The following is a 21,250-nucleotide window of genomic DNA, read 5'->3' as shown; positions in this document are numbered from 1 at the left end:
ATGACTCTTCTCATTGGTAGAAATTGTCTTTGACAATGTGCTAAATATGGAAATAAATGATTCTTTTTGTCGACCCTAGTAAATGTTTTAATGAACGAACCTAATTAGTGTTTTTAAATTTGATACAGATCCAAGTGCGAGTGAAATCTATTTTGTCCAGTAATTCTGCAAATTCAGACTGGATATAGCCCTTGGCAAGGAAAGCGGCTGAGTATGCAAAATTGTGGGAAACTGGCAAATTTATCTAAAGATATTCCATAGGGTTGGTTTGAATATTTTTGATCCCCCGCTCCGTCTCATCTTTATAAAATGGTCATGGCGATAGTTCGTAAGAGTGTTTTAAAGAAGTGTTTTCGTTACCATTTTGATCCAAAGAGGTGGTATTTTATTTAAACTTTAATGGGTTTTGGAGGAGTGTAATATATTCTCGATTAGTCTTGTGGTTCAGAATGAAATTATGTGAAGCCCGAAGTGCATTTAGTGTCATTTTTGCAATTTTTTCCGGTATTGTGCTCCACAATGTTATCAGTGTTCGAGTGACCGGATATCCTTGTGTTTCCATGCTTTTCTAACTGGATGCTTCCCCTTGTCTTTCTCTCTCCGCAGGTGTTCCCTTCCCGCCCAGCCACAAGCTAACATGCTCGGAGGTACTGGATTCGCGCACGGGGAAACCTCGGCCAGACGTTCTCAAGCAGCACTTCATACTCGAGGGGAGGATAGACGAGTCAGCCGCCTTGCGCATAGTCAACGACGGCGCTTCTCTGCTCCGACAGGAGAAGACCATGATCGACATTGAGGCGCCAGTCACAGGTGGGCATGCTTTTGTTTTGTAAGCCAGCACCATCTCTCTCTCGAAGATACCCGACGTGCGGGCATTCAATCCACTCGCTCGGAGCGGACAGACGTGAGCCCGCGTTGCTCAGCGTCTGCCCTTCCGTCGGCCCGTTCTGCACAGAATCTTTTAGAACGCCGAGTTAGCCCTGGAAAGAGCATCTCGCTCTCAAAAGTCCCTAGTCCTGGAGCGCCACGCGCGGGGGTTGATATCCACAGCGAAGTTATATGATGCGTAATTAGAAATAGACGCGTGAAGAGGAAAAGCACGCGGTTAAACCTTCGGGAAGGGAGCGCAGGCTCTGTGGAACGTATTATGTTTCTTTCGTATGTTGTTAATTACTGTGCGCCTCGTTTGAACCGGTTTTACCTTTGGTTTATGGATGCTAAAGATTTAATTGACATGGAAGTAAAACTTAATTTTGCTGTGTGCGAGCAATGACAGTCTTCCATTCTCCGCTGAAGCTAATACTTCTCGTGTACGCGGCTGAAGATCGTGGTCTAACGTGGCGGATGCCATTTGGATCATTTGCGTGACTCTCTTTCATATTGATGAAATTGCCTCGGAATTGCAATATCCGTCAAGCTCGGCGGTAAGGTTTAAGTTGCTTTTCACCAAGGAGTCATAAAAGATTTAATATCTTCATCATTGTCGGTGGCGATCAATACTAGGGTTGGTTGTAAGCAGGGTTCTACTAATTATGATGTTGAATAACCTATGCATCGCGTCATATTACTTCCCTTGGAATTTTCATCAATATTTATATCGTGCCATGGGCTTATTTGGTTCTCTGATCTGATTCTTTTTACCTCCGTTGACAATTCAAAAATGTGGGAAATGCGAATTAAATATTTTCCTGGTAATATTATAATTTTTTTGTTGCTAATATCATAGATTGCTTGATGTCAAAAAATAGGTCGTGCAGTAAATGTTGAACGATTTAATTACATGAATTCTTCAAGGCTTTTCGCGTATATTAAGGCCACGATGTGTAGATCTCGGGACCAGTGTTGTTTTCACGCTTAGTGTTTATGTTGTAAAAACCTCCTGTGCCCACGCTTTGATAGCTGTTCACCTCCACTTTCAAAAGTTTGCGTTATTGGAAGTTGACATTAACTACTTCGAAAGTTGCTAGTAATGCTCATTGCATAAAAGGGACAATCGTTAAATGCATATATTCAGCCTAATACAGAAGTATTCGGGCCGTGGAGGTTTAACCGACGTGATTTTAGGAGTGGTGGATAATAATTGTTTTACGGTTAGTATTTCATGTGATATTAAAGTCATTCTGAGCGGTATTCTCCTTGAAATATATTTATTTTCCCATTTTCTTCCCCATGCAGAATATCTTCATCGCTCCAACTTTACAACCAAGTCACACCATAATTAACGTTTGATTGGTTTATAGACTGTATGAATAAAAACCTATTTTTTTAAACCGTAATGATTACATATTTTAGTTAGTTGTTGATCGCTAACGTAAACGTGTAGATTTTTAAACCACGGACCGAAAATAAGCAATTTTAATTCGGCATTCTTCGGAGTGCCTCCCTGGTACGTTTGAAAACCTGCATTGGAGACTGCGTCAAACCTTATTGCGCGTCGCAATTCTCCATTTGTTGGAGAAATTGTGTATGCATTAAGACACCATATAGTGGTGATGGGAGGTTATAGGAGAATAAATGCTATCCTCGGGAAATCTCCTGGGATGATTTGAGTCGCGCGGGATGTCTGCGGAAGATAACATGTCGAGCGCGCCTCTCCAGGAAGCCGTCTGTCGTAAGAAGCCATCTCGCCTGTTTCCTGCCTCTTTACTGAGTTCAGTTTCCTTTTCAAAACTTTGCTTGTCGCGATATAAAAATTATATCTCGACTTCATTAGTTAGCAAGCCAGCCTTAGCACACGGCAGTAGTCAGTATCTTTTATTTGATCAACGAACTGTGAAATTTTATTAGAATAAATGGCAAGAATTCTTCCGAGTCAAATTAATTCTTTTGCTGATATTTTGGGCACCATATTGTATCTGAAAACCAATTTCATTGCTAAAAAGTTGTCGGAAACATTAATTAGCACGTAAACAGTTTTCTCTCAGAATGGCGCCTTCCTCAGTTCCTAATTACTCCCGGCCTGCTTCCTGGTTATCAAAAGTTTTGTTTCTCATGATCTCTTTCCATCGTTTACCGGAAATATAACCCTTCAATGATGTCCTTGTGTACACTTGCCTCTCAAGTGTCTACTTGCTGTGTTTTTATGTCACCATAGGTTAAAGCAAAGCGTTGACTCTTCGACTTGACTAGTATGTAAAATGAAAAAAGAAGACAGTAGACTCATTGTTTCACAGGCATTTTCTTCTTTTTGTTCTCCTCATCTAACCAACTCCTGCTCCTTTCCTTTCATCTTTAAATTTTCCATTTACGAGTACTTTCCATCCTCGACGTCATGAGAATCATGTCCGCGATATTCCATACTTATAATATGTTCGTATTTTTATTACTGTTATAAGTTATGCAAGAATGTGCTAAATGAAAGGAGGACAACTGAAAAAGTACCAGCTTAGATGGGTCAAGTTTGAAAAAGACGAGTCAGTTTGATGGAGAAGATACGTGAGAGGTGCCAGGATGCTGGAATAATTCGATAGAAAGGAGAATTCTGAGTAAATGGCGTTGAGAGAATTTTTTATAGGGAAGAGGAGAGAAGAGATGCATTAGAGGAAATGGCGAGGCAATTTGGGGGTCATGAAGTAGGGTAGAGACTATGAGAAGCTGGAGAATAATGCCATTATTAAAATATATTTTTGTGTGCAGAAATATTTCGGAAATTCCTGGTGAATTGCCATAGTTTAGCTGTGCAACACGACATCTAATCGTTAGACTACCCACAGCTGTTTCCTTTCTGGGTTTTCGGATCCATCATCATGTTTGAAAATATGCTGAAAAAGGTATTTTTGCCAACTTAAATGGATTTCATAAAATTGAAACGGGGAGTAATTAATGAAAATTTATTTAAAATAGGAGAAATATTTCTTAAAAGACCACGACGGTTAGTTAAACCTCTCATAGTCGTCTAATTAAACAGCCCTAGGAACCCCTAGAAAATCAAAGCGTAATTTGTGGTGTTTAATGTTCTCTAGCAAAAGGTGTATTGCACTGAAAAAGGATTCCCATTCTTCTGTGTCCATTCCTCGTTAAGATACTGAAGTATTGAGTGCATTCTATCTAGTCCTAGATGTGTATGATAGCGACATTTCTAAGGCCCCTGCCGTCAGACGAGTGCCCTTTTGTTTCGCAAATCTTTCCCAGAATTATTGTTATGTAGAACCCTGGACACTGGTCAGAAAAGCGAACCACTAATGGTGATGATAATATTACAGGATGTAATCTTTTAAATTGTACAATCCCTCACTCAGTTCACTCCAAGCTTCCCTTCTAATGGGAAACGTTTTTTCTCCGCGGTTGCTTCCTTCCCATTGCCCACATCCCATTCCTTCAAACGGAGTGTAAACTTTTTATTTGCTTACACCGTAATGCCCAGTGAAACTTTGTTTTCTTTTTCCTTTCTCCGCCACTCAAAGGGACCTACCTCCTCCTCTGAACATCCCCCTTTGGCCGTCGCGGTGGCGGGGGCCCTCGAATCCCGAGGCCGAGAGAGCTATTTTGAAAGCCCTTCCCTTCGTCCGCCCCAGATTTTTCCTTTTAATAAATTATCCGTTGTTCCGGTGCGGCGAAAAATTGTTCGTCCGTGGGGAGCGGGGTATTTTTTTCTTGCGCTATTGTCGTGGAACTGCGTAATGCGACTGCCGGGTTGTATTAATGGGGGCGGAAGGGGTGGGGGAGTTACTTGTCTTTGGGGATTGGGAGCGTTGCGGAGGGGCCGGAGATGGAAATAGGGCGTGGAGAGGAGAATAGGGGGTGGAGATAAGATTCGTCCAGTCGTCTTAGAGGACTGCCCTGCCATTTTATGGCGGTGGTGGTCGATGGTGGTGCGACAATGAGCGTTCTCCTAGTATCGTGGCCCGTAATGTGCGCACCGGGGTCGGTTTCCTAGTACCCTCAACTCTGTCGGAAAGTCACCGTCGTTAAGATCGCCGTCCATAAATGACGCCACGAGCTTTCAGGGGTGGGACCGAAGGGTGTGGCGCACCCTCAAGCTTCTGTACGCGGGCAAGGAATGGAGGGGGGGTGGAGGATACTGCCCTCCGTGACGCCACGGTCGGCGGGATTGTTGCGAATAAATCAGCGACCTTCTCCCATTCCATTAACCGGCCCAAGACTTTGATGAAACGCTACGGCAGGCATGGCATTCAGTTCGGTGCTGCAAAAAAATGTTACGCGAATTTTTCTCCTCCATCCAGTTCCGCTGATTTAGTTCGTCGAGGGATTTTTTTTCAGTCACTCAGTCGAACTATCTTAATGGCAGTGACAAGCAGGTGTCTTAATTTGCGCGATCGCGCTCGTACCGCGATCCCGATGAATTTCAACTATTGTCCTGATCCCAATCCTCACCCAAACTCCGAATCAGAAGGTGGTATATGGAAAAGCATGGTCACTATTAACTTGATATTGTGTAAAGTTTATATCGTATAGGGCTTAGAATGGAGGGAGCTCTTCCCTAACCTATCAAACCAACCTTCGGATTTATTTCCGTCGTTTTTAAATTAAAATATAAATTGTTCCTCCCCCAAAGTTTGACGCTAACCTAAAAACAGCCCGCCATCTGTCCTTGCGATTTACATTAGACTCCAATTTTTGTTCTCAAGGTTTTGGACACCCCTATATGCATTCTTAAAAGGCTTTTACAGCCATACCCAAGGTAAATCGTGCAAATTTCTATTTGATTATCGATTCCGTTACTTGTAATCATACATTTTGTGAACCATTGCATTGCTATTTTAAGTTTCTTGAAATGAAAATTCAATAATAGTAGATAGTAGCCGATCCTTTAATCGTATGTTCTTCTAGGAAGAAGGAGAACTAGTTTTGGTACCAATAAGACCACACGGATAAGAGAAGTTGCCTGGAAGATGTAGATATAAGGGTATTGGGATGGTGCGGTGGCTGATTGGTTTCCCACCCAGAGGTCCGGGTTTCGAATCCTGAATGCGTCAGATATATTTTAAGTGGTATCCTGATGTTTACTCGAGGTGCTTTGTGGAGAGTATTTTGAGTGAGTGCGCGGTTCGTCGGATGGGACGTTAAACTGCGGACCCCTTGGCGCCTTTCGATAGAAGTAGGCCAATCCCGACGCCGGGTTTCTCTCTACCCTTCCTCCTTAGCCATTCATCCCTAATGGCCCAAATGACCTAAGCCATCGGTCGCCTCCCCTAAATATACTACTACTACGATATAAATATAAAATTCGGTAGTTATCATCCGACGGAGTAATTACGCCAACTGTCCCGCCCTTGAATTCCGCCCTTGTGCTTACTACGCGGAATTAGGTTTTCAAATTGGTTTCTACTAAATATTTGACCGCACTATGTTGTTTTCCATTTTATTACGAGATGCTGTGATCAAGATGAGGATAAGGAGGGCATTTTATACAAAACATTCTCTTGGGTGGTGAGCACTACTTGGTCTCGTGTGCATTGCATGCCGTCGGTACTTGCGCCGCAGACATAAAATGCTCAGTAACTGCCGCCGGGTGCCCTGGTATCATTACAGTAAGTGGAGCTAACGGGCGACTCCTAGGGGCCATTCCGCCCCATTGAGGAGGCTCTTAGAGTATTGATTCCTGGAAATAGAGCACCTAATACCTACTCTGTCAGCCAAGGCATTGTGTGTTAAACTTTGACCGACCCGTCTCAAGGTAATGCTTCTATCACCAAGCTTGGAAGTTTCGCTTGCAATTCTTGATGGGAGCGTATAACGGTGCACGGTTTATCGACGCACCCTTGACGCTTGCCAATCGTGATTTTTTATTCATCTCTATGATGACTCATTGCAAATATAGGAGAATTAATATCTCTGAGAGCTTCTACGCGCGCTCGTAAACTCAACCCATCACACCAGATAAACTTAACGCGGTTCACAAGGTTAATACAAAACGTACTTCTTTGCCATGACTTAGTTACTTTCTTTATTAAATTTTGAAATAAATCAACTGGTATCCACTTACTTATACGTCGTCTTCAAATTTTTAATACGGCAGTAACAATTGTGATAATGAAAATGAAAAAGAAAACTTAAAAAATCTTTATTGGAGTAGTGTGTTTTAGTGCTGAAAATTACTGGATTGATAACCGAAATATAACCTGCATTTCATGTCGTACCTTAAATTTTTCGCTAAGCAATTACAATTAGTTGAAGTGCGTATATTATTTCGTTTAAGTGTTGTTTAAGTCAGCTATTTTCGGTACGAATTTCCTCATATAAGTAATTTGATTGAAATTACGTAAATTGAAATTACGTAATGAAAACATGCAAGGGATGAAACGAATTGTACTGTAATAAAAAGAAGTGGGCTGAACAAGATCTACTACCTTGATCAAAAATTTCCCGGAATTTATTCAGAAAATTAAAAATACAAGTTTATTCATCTAAATCTATATTGTCCCCTTCAAAGTAATCCCCATCGACTGCAACACACTTATGCCAGCGCTTGATCCAATCCTCGAAACATTTTTTATATTCGGTTTTCGGTATGTCCATCAGTGCTTCCTGCGATTTTTCCATTACTTCCTCTCGGCTGCTAAAACGCGTTCCCCGTAATGGTTTTTTAACTCGATTGAACAGAAAGAAGTCACAGGGAGCCAAATCAGGTGAATTCGGTGGCTGTTGGATGGTATTTGTTGCATTTTTCGTCAAAAAATTACGAATAATGATAGCACTGTGCGACGGTGCGTTATCATGGTGCAAAATCCACGAGTTTTCTGCCCACATTTCTGGTCTCTTTCGGCGAATTGCTTCACGCAAACGTCTCATAACGCCCAAATAATACTCTTTGTTTACTGTCTGGCCTTCTGGCAAAAATTCATGATGCACTACACCGTTGTAATCCATGAAAACCGTCAGCATTGCCTTCTTTTTTGACTGAAAACGACGTGGTTTTTTTGGTCTCGGCTCATTTGGTGAACGCCATTCACTTGCCTGATGTCTGGATTGCGTGTCGTACTCATAAACCCACGTCTCGTCTCCAGTAATGATCCTTTTGATGAATGTGGGATCGGATTCAGCCTCGCAAATCATGTCTTTTGCGACGTCAACACGGTCTCTTTTTTGCATGAAATTGAGGTCTTTTTGCTGCTACACGACGGAAACCCAAATCATTAACCACAATGTCTTGGGCGGATCCATAGGCAATGTTCAAGTCCTCCGCTATTTCTCTGATGGTTAATTTGCGGTTATTGACCAACATTTCTTTTACTTTATCAATTTTTTCACCGACTTTCGATGTCGATGGTCTGCCACTGCGTTCATCATCTTCGATTGACTCACGACCACTTCTGAACCGCTCGTGCCACTGGTAAACGACCGTTTTTTTTAGAGAATCGTTGCCGAAACACTTTTCCAACATTTCCAACGTCCGTGCGCCACTAAATCCGTTTTTTACGCAAAATTTAATACAAGTTCGTTGTTGCAAATTTAAATCCATTTCTGCAATTGTAAAAAATCGCCAACACACACAGAGATAGATGTACTCTTGGCTACGTAACTTTTGCAAATGTCAAGTTATGACACTAAGATTTAAAGGGAATATCAACAACAGATGTACCAATTTAACAAAAAAAACAGAACTCAAATCGGAACGATGGGAGCGCCACACGGTGGTTATTCCGGGAACTTTTTGATCAAGGTAGTATTTCTTTATGATTTTCATGCGAATATCCTTGGAATAGCAACACCCACAGAATATTCATAGAAATCTTTGGTCTTATCTTTCCTAAGTGTATGATGGCTTCTTGCGTGTTTCGCCTCTAATTTAAGGTTTGTCCTCGTGTAAGAATTAGGTTTCTCCGATGCTTTGATGGGTTAAAAAATTTTTTGAACAATGATCACGAGTTTCAGATTCTTTTCATCACCGGATCGGAATGTTTTATGCACTCTGTACTGTATTCGACGTCTCACGCTCACTTGGCCAACTTAAATAGTCATTTTTTTTTGAGTAGCCGACTGAGTAATGGATGCAATATGTATGCTCAACGATGCACCATCGTCGCAATCCTGAGTATCGGCCGGCCGTTAATTACCAATATTTACTCTCGTTAGCCTTAATTACCTCCATCGCCGGGAGTGTCCCACTTTCGGTTCGCGCCAACATTTTCGCCCCGTCCCTCCTTTTTCCCTTCCCGGGCCCGTTCCTCCCACCACCCCCAACCATCTTTCACGCCACCCTCACCACTTCCCCATCCGTGCCCTCCCATCGCACGGGCGCCAATTTCCGGATTGTAATCACGTAGCGTCGCGCAGTTTTCGTCGCCGTGCACTCTATTCCCCTTCTCCCTCTTCCTCCGCGCGTTCTCCTCCGCAGAGCTTTACTTTATTCATTTTCCGAAATCGATGCCCTGTAATAGGAGTTATATTGAAGTGGTGATGACCTATCGAGGTGGCAGTGATTATCAGGCATATCGAGCGATGTCGTGAGTATCCAGTAAGATCGACCAATCTTACTTACCGAGTAACATTGACACAATCATCCATACTGACAATTTGGCAGATGATTTCATTCGACAAACGGTGCAGAAGTATTTACAAGGTGGTGACGATAGTTTTTGAGTAGCTTTATCGAATTATGTATCGTCAATCCAGTAATATAAGTCATATCTTGCGTGTCAATGAATTTAGATGCAATCGTCCACTTTGACAACATTTCCTTGATTTCATTCAACCGTCTATAGAGAAAAAATATTGCTGTTAAGAGCTTTCGGTTACATCCAGTGATATTCAGTATTTTCTTTGGTATCGTGCATATCGAAAAAGTAGACGCAATCATTTGTATCGGCAATGTGTTACATAATTTTATTCTAGCATCGATAAAGAAGATTATGTCGAAGTGACCATAATACATTGACGCGGCGACAGTTTTCACGTATTTCGAGTGATTGATGTAACATATGCCGAGGGCTTCGGGCCGTATCGTGTGAAATGGAAAAATATCAGAACAATAATATATATCAAGTTACCTAATTGCGTGCAATTGCGTGAAACGTTGGGCTGAGAGAGCACTTTCATTTCCTTTTTGTGTAAGGGTGTCATATGGACGTTCAAATTCGCCCACTTGGATAAACTCGTCTTTATCAATGGTTATAATGAGGCTCGACATTGCAAAATCTCATCTTGAGGCTAGAATGAAAAACTTAGTCGATTTATATAAATATTTACCGCGAGTCGACCAGTTACGTTACGTCGGTAGCAACTTGGGATGGCATCTAGTTAATGGAAGCGTTAATAATTTTTCTGTAAATATGTAGTGTTTCATTCTGTACTCAACATTTCCGTTATTGTCGTGTCGAATATATCTACATTACGACAATTATCATTCTTCGGCTTATCGGTACTCTTGTGCGTATTATCGATTATTGAAAAATTTATCGATATGATTTCGATGCCTCATCATTTATCGCACGGCTCTACTTCTCCTGCTCCCGCCTTGCAGGCCCCAGCATGTCCTCGCCCTTCCGCCGCATCCCGCAATGCTGTCGCCGTGCCCGCAAAGCAGCCCTCGTTCCGAACTCGATAGGTCGCATACCCCTATTCCCTTCCCTCCCCCCGCAACCCCTGTTGCATCTTCCCGTTTTGGCCAGTCTGTCGGAATAATTCCGCGAACTCTCTCCCGGTACCCCTACCCCCAAAGAATCTTCGAGGACGTGGGTGTCCATTTCGCGTTGAAGGTCCATGTAACTATAGTGCTGCAGGCTGGGAGTTAGTTTGAGCGTTCTGCCTTGTTTGCGAGTCATAACTTCGGGCGTTTGCTGGTGACATTCCACCCTCGGGGGCGCGGAGGCCTGGCTAAGTGAATTACGCTACCAAACCGTTGTTGTCGATCGTAGAGTTAAGTTTGTGTTGTAGTGTGCGGATTAAGCCTCTTCGGAAATTGAAATGTCCGCGGAAGCGAATACCCAACCTTGTTGATCATCGGCAACCCCAGTAGATATCCAAAGTTACACTTTTTCAATACTCACCTCTTTATTTACATTCATGATAAAGGTGATTATTATTTATTGCCTTTACAATTAATGCGACTTTCGCCAAGCGCTATTTTTGCTATTAAATAACCCCTATGATTTCCAGGGTTTTTTAGGCATGCATAACGTAAATCCTTCAAACGTTTACCTGCATCTTACGTTTTAAGAAATATTCTTGAAGTGAGAAATTATTTAAGGCGGAAATGAGTTTAACTACCAACTGTCGTTTTCTTACGCGCACTAATATACTGTTTTTAAATTGATTAGAGGAGTGTCGAATAGAATCAAAGAAGGCGTAGAAAACTTAGTTGCAGTTTTATATTGGTTAATTTAATTGTGTATATTTTTAGAATTGGCGACTGATAATAATTTAAAATGAAAACTTCAGGCGGGGCCGATTCATATTTAAATAAATGATAAATTAATTGATTCGTTTTAGTGTGTGGTAAATAAAAATGAGGATAATTTTCATGGACCGAGTAAGTCATTCAAATTCAAATTAGCTTTACCTTTTGTGGAATACAGCATTACACTAGTCCATGAAAATAATGAGAGCTCAATTGGGATAAACCGGACAATCATTCAACGTGGGACTGGATCGTTATTTCAAATTTTATCAGGGTTCACCTTAGATCATATTTTACGCTGAAATGAGAGTTTCGTCAAATCTATTGAAATACGCCAGGGTACTTCTCCGTATTCGGGGATAAAACCCGTTAGCAGCCTCTTTCGAGATTAAGCACTCGGCGACGGGAGTGTGATGAAGTGTTGGTAATAAGACGGGGACGATCTCCGTCTTACGGGTTCGTTTATCAGATTGCTAGTGATGATTTTCCGGGCCAGATGTCATACGTGCCCCCCTCGGGTTTTTGCGCCTCGCCCCCCTCCTCCACTCATCTCGGCAGTGCACCCAGGTGTGAGGAAGGGGCGAGGAGGGGAAAGAGGCGAGGGGAGGCGGACCCGGGTACAGGTGAGCGATGGCTGGCCGAGGGAATAAGAAGCAACAAAGCCCTTCCCCTCCGCATCCCCTTCCCACCCCCCACGACCTCCCTCGCCCCTTGTTTGCTGTATCCCATTACCCGTTGGGCGGGTGAGAGAGGTTTAGACGGCAAAGATAACGTATATTGAAATTTGCGACCTAGCATTTAAGAATTGCTTACTAGATATTCATATTTACGTAGATAAATATTTACAATTTATGTTGTATTATGAATCGAATGAGCTCCCTAGAAATGTCTGTAAAATAATTCTATACGCTTGAAAGTCGTTTAAAACAGGAAATTATTACTTTATTGCCGAAATTAATCTTTATTATCCTCAAATGAATTTATCGCTAAACTTTCAAATGGACATGGAGGTATTCGATTCTTTAATGACTTTCGTGTTTAATAAATTTATAATATAAGATTCAAGTCATACTAGGTGTACCCAAGTAAAGCACTTGTTTAACACTGTTTTCGCGGCGTGTCATTTATCGGAATTTTTATGTAATTCATTTTTGAGATGATCACTGGAAATAATATTTATGGTAATAATAATACGTCTTTATTTAGGAGACTTTGAGAATAGATAGTCCCGTGTTCCACTTAAAACGTTGTCATAATAAAGCATAAATACGTATACATTCTTTACATAAGAGAATGTAGAAATTTTTGCCATGATTATAGGAAAATACTGAGCTAAAACAATTCTATACTACATTGGGAAACAAGGGATCAGTATGAAAAGTGATTTACATTAGTGGGAAAAGCGTAAGAATTGTTAACTAATATTCTTAGCGAAAAACCCCGCTGCAGAAAAACGCTCACATAAGGAGGGGGTGTGAAAAACCAGCAAAACCTACAGAAAAAATACTTACGTGCGGATATCTAATTGCCGCGAAAGGGTGATAAATATCATTAAAATCAATTATCGGTGCTTTTTTAAAGTTCCGTGTCTGTTCCCACAATGCATACTTTTTAACGTGGACTTGTAGCGAAAAGACTTATATAATATCGATGTATATTATTGTAGACGTATATAAACTTCCAGCAATATAGTATATCACTGGATGCGATGTATTCATGTCGTATACTATATTTGTGATGATTTTCGTATTGACGAGTTATTTTTTCCATCCCGGTGGGGCGTGAGATCTGGTCGGGCGTCAAGTGGTTATGAGGCGCAGGGGAGATGGGATAAGGGCGGGGCAGGGAATTGGATGGGGAGAGGGGTGAAAGGCAGGCGCCGGAGGTTCCTCCCCCTCTCCCGGGAGTCCCTTCGGCCCTGAGGTGCGAATTCTCCGTCCCTTCCTCCCCGCCCCCACTCGCTTCGCCACCCTCCTTTCAATTCTCCTCCACTCGCCTGCTTCCCTTCTTCTTTTTTCTCCACGACCCACCGTTCGCAAAACTTCATCACCTTTGAAATTTTTTCTTCTCACTCCTGTCGTCCTCGTGGTCATCAAACCCTGGCAGCACGTAGCAGTCACCTGGGTTGTTGTACCCTTGCCCACCGTTCTTTTATCCCCAATTACTATTCGGGATTGCCCACCTTCATACTCCTCGAGCCACATTTTTATTTTCTTTATCTCAAGTTATATTTTGTCACTCTTCCTTTTTTCCTCAATACGTTATCACAATTTACACTCAAATTAATGTTATCGGCAGCTAGTTGTTTAAAATGTGGGAGACGGTACTGAAAGTGAATAGCCTTGTTGTACAACTTTAATTAGGTAATGAAGCGTTTGATAATTGTATTATAGTTTTCTGTTGTGCTTACTCCGCGTTGTACTTACTTCATTCAAATACATCTTATCAATGGAGAATATTGTTTATTGTTGAATCAAATTTTGTTTCATACGTGTTTATTACATAATTTATTCCAAATAAATCGTTCGTCTGAAAAGAAATAGTGACTGTGACATTTGGTGTGGCTCACATAGTATATGATTTCAGGGAAAATATCGAATGCTGTTGTTGTAAATCGGGTATGAGTGGTTGATGAATAAAATCTAGAAATTTGGTTGTGGAAAATATTTATCTTAATACCGATTCGTATATTTTATAATCGGATGCGTCATGACAGCTCGAGACAGTGTAAACCACAGGGGAGGACCACCAAAAGGGAGTCGAAAGGAGCTTTTATAGTTTAGAAATTAAGTTGAAAATGGCGTAAGGATAACTTGTTTATTTTTTGGAAGAGCTTAGGTGCCTTCGAAGATGTGTGGTACTTGTCAAGGACCGGGCGGTAATTGCATCGGTATCGAACGTATGATATGTCTGCATGCTTAGTAAAAATTGTAATTATTCATTCTCCCCTAGCATTAATCCTTTGTCCATTTATTCCTTGCCGACCATTCCATGGCGCATACCTGCTGGCTCACGCCCTGGACTGACATTTTGGCCCCCGGGATCTTTCGTATTTGCCTCTGAATGTAGGTCACTATTTATACATAAGCTTTAGAGGTCCTGTTGAACTGTAATTGAGGCTGCGTTTGATTGATCAAAGAAGTAGCGTGGCTTTCATGCCCGAAATGGGCTGGTGCCTTTCTGGGATTAGTTTTCAGCGCAGTAATATTCCAATCCCGTGCAGTAATTGTGGAGATCGTGGAACAGGGAAGAGGGTAGCGGTTCTTTATTTGTAGATAATGGCGCAAACTACTCATTGTTTGCTTGAAAACATTTGGCTTCACGCGATCCAAACAATTCATGACATCATGAGGGATCCATCCCACGTTTTATTCGCCATTCCTTCCTTGTAAAAGTCCAGTGTTTTTGAAAGAAGGCCTTACGATGAGAAACCAGTTTTCATCGTTGCTTTATGTAATGCAATTCACAAATACTGTAACAATGAGTGTTTATCTTTGACAGTATGTTCTTCTCAATCGCATTAAGATAGCTAATTGTAATCGCTCCTATCAATAAACTCCTATCAATAAACTCCTATCACAAAGTGTACTAATGCTCAAATGCTCCGTTAATTTTGATATTTGTTAACGAATTCCTAATTGCCTTATTTCCAATTATGATATAATTGAAAAAAATGCCTTTTTTTCTCGAAATTTATCTTCTGACGTAAGTATGTACATCTATAGACTAATATTTTGTGATTTTAAGAAGTGCACAGTGTAGATTCTTAATTGTAGATGTCGGTTTGCAGAGTTCGAGTTTTCGTCGCGGATGGCCCCATCCATTACTATTGTACCAAATTAGGCCATTTTTTTCTCTAAGAAATTGGCTTTATAGTATGTTGCGTTGATTTGGCTAGTTTTTCCGTGTGTATATAATTTAAATTCTTTGTTAGTTCATTCTTTTGATATCGAAAGGGTTGCCTACAGGCCCCGAAACTTTCATAAGTTCTTATTTTACATCTCACATCTTACACGAGTATTCACTAACTGTGCCATTGTTCTTTGTGAACGTATCGGCAAAGTTTCCCCGAGTGGGTGTACATATATTTATTGAAAACATATAACTTTATAACCAAGGAAAATCACTCGCGTACAGGCATACATGGTTTATATAAAGTGTCCTTAAGAGTTTGTGTGCAAGCGTCTTTGGCGGCACTTATGGTTCCATGGTGGTGTCCTTTGAGGGAGGATTTCACTTATGGGTAAAGGAAAAGTCTGCTGGTGCCAAGTCAGGACTTGAAGGGGGTAGGGGAATCGTCGCGATGTCATTGCAGAAGGTCTTCGCAAGGAGACACTCGTCCCTGCTCTTGGTCGTCCGTCAAGACCTTCGGGACGAGTTAAGTGCCCTTCCTTTTTATCGCCTAATTTTCAGTGATAATTGTGTGCACTGCCATCTTATAAACGCCAATACGATCTGCGATCATGCGCGCACTTAACCGACGGACTGAATTCAGCACTTAATGCACACGTCAGGAAAAAATTGCTACCTATGCTTCTAATACAAACCTGGAATGCTGGTATTGATTCAAGATAGTGCAACATTGAGGTGTTATAGTTGGTAAACATGCGTAAATTGAGGATCCGATTCGGAGAAATTCGGGTACTTTTCTTGTACTCGTACTTTAAAAAAATGAAATTTAACGGGAACAAACCTGGAAATGGGTTCGTTTAAGGACTGATAATGCGCGATTTTTTAGGCAAAGTGTATAAAAATCATGCGTATAACATGATAATCAGTGTTGCAAATTAATCGATACAAGGATGGCGCACACCCGCCGACAATACCTTCAAAAGAAACACCAATCTCTTCCCGGTTTCATACGGGTAAAATTTATGGCATTTCCGCTCCCTTTGCATTTTGAGATTCGTGCCCTTCGCCTAAATATTCCTTCCGCTTCTTTTTTCTACCCAATTAACATTGTTTTCCTTAATTTGTGACTAGTCAATTAACCGCTTCCTTTTCTAAAGTAATCGAAAGTATTACGCGCTCTCTTTCAATTGAATCATTGGAATTTCGGAGTGATGACTTGAGGCTGGGAATAATCCTCGGGAGCATCTTTTCACTTTCCTGACCTAGGTTTTGATCGCAGAGTCACTTTCAAGGGGGCTCAGAACTGTTGTTCACGTTGTTGGCATTGGGAATGTTACATTTCTGGCTCGGGGAAGGTGACCCATGGTGAATTTCGGCCGTAGCTCCCCCACGAAAATCGGTCCGGCATTTCTTAGCGTGCGTGCTCTATCGATCCGGGGCGTTAAGGTGGTGGACGAGTGAGGGACTGAGGGAGAGGAGAGGGGAGTCGATGTTCTCGATTTCGATCCGAAAAATAAAGCCCCTTTGTCGCGCTTCTCCTGTCCTCCACTCCCCCTAACCTCCCTCATCCTCCCCGCTCTATTCTTTCCTCCTTTCTCCCTCCCCCCGCACGCCTCCGCGTAACGTGCCGCCCCACCCTCATCCCCCCTGCGGCTTGGACGCCGACCAAAGGGAGTAAAGGATTTCTCCTCTCCCTCCCTCACTCCCCGTCTCTCTTCCTTCCTCACACTCTCTCTCTTTCTCGTCCTCCTTCCCCTTCACCCCCCCCTCTCTCTCGTTGGTTAGGACGTGTGGGAAGCGGAAGCGGAGCGCAGGGGGGGGAGGCGGGTCCGCGCTGGTTTTGTCGAGATCATGGAAGTCGGCCAAGTGAGAGTGGCGGAGAGGAAGGGGCGTGGGGAGGGCGGACCCAGGGAAGGGGTGGTGGGCGGTGGTTGGTAGGGGGCCGGCGGCGGTTGAAGTTGAAGGCTCGCGAGGGTCAGGTGAGGGGCGGGAAGGGGGGGGGGCGATGAGGTGGTTGTTGGTTTCCGGATGCAAATGTTCGCATCAAGGTAGTCGATACAATCCCCGTTGTACGTATATGCGGTAACCGCATTTCAGAAAACTCGGAAGTGTATCGACCACCACCGATGTGTGAATGAAGTATTCCTATAATTTTACGCTAGTTAGGGAAAGGAAGGGGAATTCGGTCAATAAAATGTTTTCTCAACCTGTGTCATTGGCAGTTTTTGTTTTTGGTGAATTGGTAATTTTGTATAAGTGTAAAGTGGATGGTTATTCATTGGAATGCATTCTTGCGTGATTTATTCAATGGTGGCTTATCGTTTTTAAGGTTGGCCTAGGATGGACACCGACTAAGTACGGCTTCATTTCCAAGTCTCGCCTAAGAAGACACATGCCTGACCCTCTGCATTGCTAAAAATCATTTCTCAATTTCATATATATTCCATTTGCCTTGATTTCGTCCAGCATGCCTGTTCTCTTCCTTTCTCTACCTCTCCTGCTTAATTTTATCCCTTCTAACACAGTCTACGACATTCTATCACCAACCAGTACGCTCTCCGTTCACTGTAATTGGCTTATTTTCGTGAATATCGGCTTATTCAAGAAATTACAATATCATTTTCTTATTTCGTTGCGTGTCTTTGCTCAAAACTTTCGATACAACTGGGACCATCTATACAGCCCTAAGATATTGACCTAGCCATGGAAGCACATATATGAGGAACATTCACTGAAATGATGTTAAGGCCTATGACCGAGCCGCTATGACAGCAGTAGAAAGTTTTGTAATTATATTTGTCACTACATTCTCTGTATACGTGTGTATGTTAAAGGGAAAGGGTGTTCGCAGAAGGCAAGTTGAGAGTTTCTTTGGTCCGCATGGAAGGGAAAGTTTTTTGGAGGGAATAAAAACATTAAGTCAGTAGGTATGGGTATCACGTTCGAGAAGCTTCTTTATTCCTACTCTTTTTAATTCAAGTCAAGTCGTGGAATATGATTTGGGCGTGGCGGTCGCCCCCCTCCCTCTCCCTCATATCCGCGCGTTGATTAGAGCACTGGAGTATTTTAAATATCCCTCGCGAATACGAGGGTTCACCTTCTGTGTGAAGGGAAGACGTCTGGTTGCCATAACGCATGTCACAGAAGCCGTTAAAACTTTATCTCGGGTGTCTTATCAGAAGGCCGAATTGACATCGAACGAGCGACTGAGGGAGGTCTTATAGCCCGGAGAGATCGTCATGGCATAGGAATGCGAAAGGTAGAATGCAGAAATTTTCCCGTCATCTGGCAATTCAATTCCTCTCATAAGCCGAAGTGAATGGATGACGCTTCAATTCACTATTCGGAGTGCTGTATTTCGGTTTCAAATGGCGATGAATTTTACTCGTGTTTTCTAAGAGTATAACTTCATTTTGAAGATGGCCGTTTTGGATTTCGCGCATAGACATAAGTAAGGGAGACATTTTTGTTCCCTTTGTATTCTTTCATCGATTTCATTCATCAATAGCGAATAGTATGAGGAAAAATGTATTTTGAAATTTTCTCAAAAATGTTTTCATTATCCACCTCAGTCTAAACGCAGGACTGATGACTTTGTAAAATTCCAACATCTTTGAAGTTACGTCAGTATTTCATGAGTATTTATTTTCATGAGTATTTATTTCAACCTATTTATTTTCTGAATCTTAAGGGAAACTCATCGTAATAAGATAAAATTTTCATGAAATATAAGAACTTGATTTTCTATTTCTGTGATGGATGTTATTACATCTCTATTTTATAGTAGTTTCGACTGGGTTCATACTAATGCTAATTCTTCCAGCAGCTTTATACCTGCCTACTGCTCTTCCGCGTAAATTAGCTTGTAATTATGTAAAGCCGGTTTGGCGCAGGCATGCTATAATATACGAGAAATACCTGATGTAAAGTAGTTCTGATTTTCGGCGAGAGATCTTTCCGCCATGCAAAAGCTTAGTTAAAAGCACGTCTAACCTCGCTTCTATGAAATATTTCGAATCTATATCACCAGCTCGGCTGAAAATCCTTTCTAAAGTCTTCCTCGCCGTGACGAAATGCCGTAAAATTTATATATTCACCTGAGTATCATATCTGATAATGTTTCTATGCATAATGGAATGAATTTCATGCTAATAGAATGCCGGTACTATCAATGATAATGTCGTATATTAGGTTTTGTGCGTGAAAGAATGAATTATTGGTCATCGCAATGGTGTTAATTATGATTATGCGTATATAATAGGCAAAGCTAAATTCATTACATCTTCTTATGCAATTAACCGCTTTCCATACGAAGAACACAAGTCAGTTCACGTGGGTAAAGTTTGGTGACGCCCTTTAAGTTCCACGTTGGGCTTGAATGAAATACAATCATATGGTTAGCATAATATTTTTAATTTTTATTCGATTTTACGACTGGAACGAAGTGAATGAAATTTTCTGATATCCTTGCGATGTAATTAGAGGTCATTAACCGATTAGTCATTATCTTCTGGCCTCAGGCGTTGCGAAGAAGTGGAACCCGGTACCCTTGAACTCTTCCGCAAACACTGACGAACTACACTCGCGATCCCCATCGAACGCCTCGGGCACGGCTCTCACGTTCAGACAGGATTTCGAAGGAATTATCCGTCCGGATTGGGTGTGCGAGAAATGGAATTAATCGGAGGAATGAGGGTAGGGATATGTTTAAGAAGAATGGTTGTTGACGTTTCACCCTTTTAAAGTTGATTTTGGGAGCAAGCACCTCACGATGAAAATGGCAGAGGTTGCGCTAGAGGATGCAGTTACCTGGTACGCGCGGTTAGCAGCGGTTCACGTACCAGGTAACGCACTCCACTTACTTTCTTTCTCGACGCGGCGATATGGCACCAACCTTATTTTCAAGACCTCAATAGACAGCATTGTTCGATCTGCATGCCAGCGTGTGGAAGAACTTCAATTAATATAATATTTATTCAAATATGAAACGTAGTGAACCAGTTTGGCGTAACATTAGGGACGTATAAATGCATGTTTAAGGTAAAATGAATGATTGCAGGTGCAAATCTGTAAAACCTAATGTTCGAATTGAACAAAAACTGTGTATTTTGTGAAAATTATTTATTACGGTACAAACGGTTGTATTAGATAGGTGTCAGGTACAAGTAGAGACATTTTAAGAAGCTTGAGATGATTAATAAAATTGCCTGTGACTTAGCAGAAAATGAGAATCCGAACCATAATTGATATTCCGTAACGAAAGATGTAAGTTTGCTTCATGGTTACCTTAATCTATAACTTTGGTTGAATTACGAGATGATTAGAAATTCAGCAACGAGCTTAAATACGAGGGTCATCCGGAAAGTAGTACCCGTTCGTGCCGCATGAAGTGCTGACGACGCGAGTAGCCGCTGGACGAGGTCAGATAGCTTCAGTGGCTTGTCTGCCTTCTCTGAGCCAAGTTGCGTGACGCTAGCATTGCCTGTGTTGTTTCTGTGATTGTTTACAATGTTTAACAAAATTGAGAACGCCGCCAGTTGTGAAGTGAGGGCAGTGATTAAATTCCTCAATGCAAGAAACGTTCGCCCATGTGATATTCATCGCCAATTAAAGGAGGTGTATGGAGACAATGTAATGGACGAGTCGTCTGTTCGGCGGTGGTGTCGCAACTTCAACATGGGGAGGGGGAACACACACGACGATGAGCGTTCGGAGAGACCGTCTGTCATTACAGACCAACTGGTGAGCTCAGTTGACGAATTCGTGAGGAACGATCGGCGCGTCACAATTGATGACATATGTGAGCATTTTCCCAATGTTTCTCGAACAATTGTTCATGAAATTGTTAAACACCATCTGCATTATGCAAAAATTTGTGCAAGATGGGTCCCTCGCGTATCTCAATGAGCTGGCGGCGAAGGACTATGCAGCAGGAATACAGAAACTTGTCACACGTTATGACAAATGCCTTAATTTGCTTGGAGATTATGTTGAGAAGTAGTTTAAAGTATCCTCTTTCAAATAAAATTTTTTATGTTTGTTAATATTTACTTTTGTGTCTTTATTTCACGAACGGGTACTACTTTCCGGATGACCCTC

At 41.9% G+C, this 21,250-nt stretch overlaps 1 protein-coding gene across 3 annotated transcripts in view; it reads left to right on the top strand.

Moving 5' to 3' along the window:
* LOC139700975 (serine/threonine-protein phosphatase 2B catalytic subunit 2-like) overlaps nucleotides 1-21,250 on the top strand; it is a 779,444-nt gene that overhangs the window by 267,007 nt on the left and 491,187 nt on the right. For all 3 annotated transcript variants that reach the window (XM_071599506.1, XM_071599505.1, XM_071599504.1), the window contains exon 2: nucleotides 607-810. In XM_071599506.1, coding sequence (XP_071455607.1) covers nucleotides 607-810 — 204 coding nt within the window. The remainder of the gene's footprint in view (nucleotides 1-606; nucleotides 811-21,250) is intronic.

This window comes from Hetaerina americana, unplaced genomic scaffold (assembly GCF_022747635.1).
Source record: "Hetaerina americana unplaced genomic scaffold, ioHetAmer1.1.p SCAF_11, whole genome shotgun sequence".
Taxonomy (NCBI): domain Eukaryota; kingdom Metazoa; phylum Arthropoda; class Insecta; order Odonata; family Calopterygidae; genus Hetaerina; species Hetaerina americana.
This window is presented reverse-complemented; position numbering and strand designations above follow the sequence as displayed.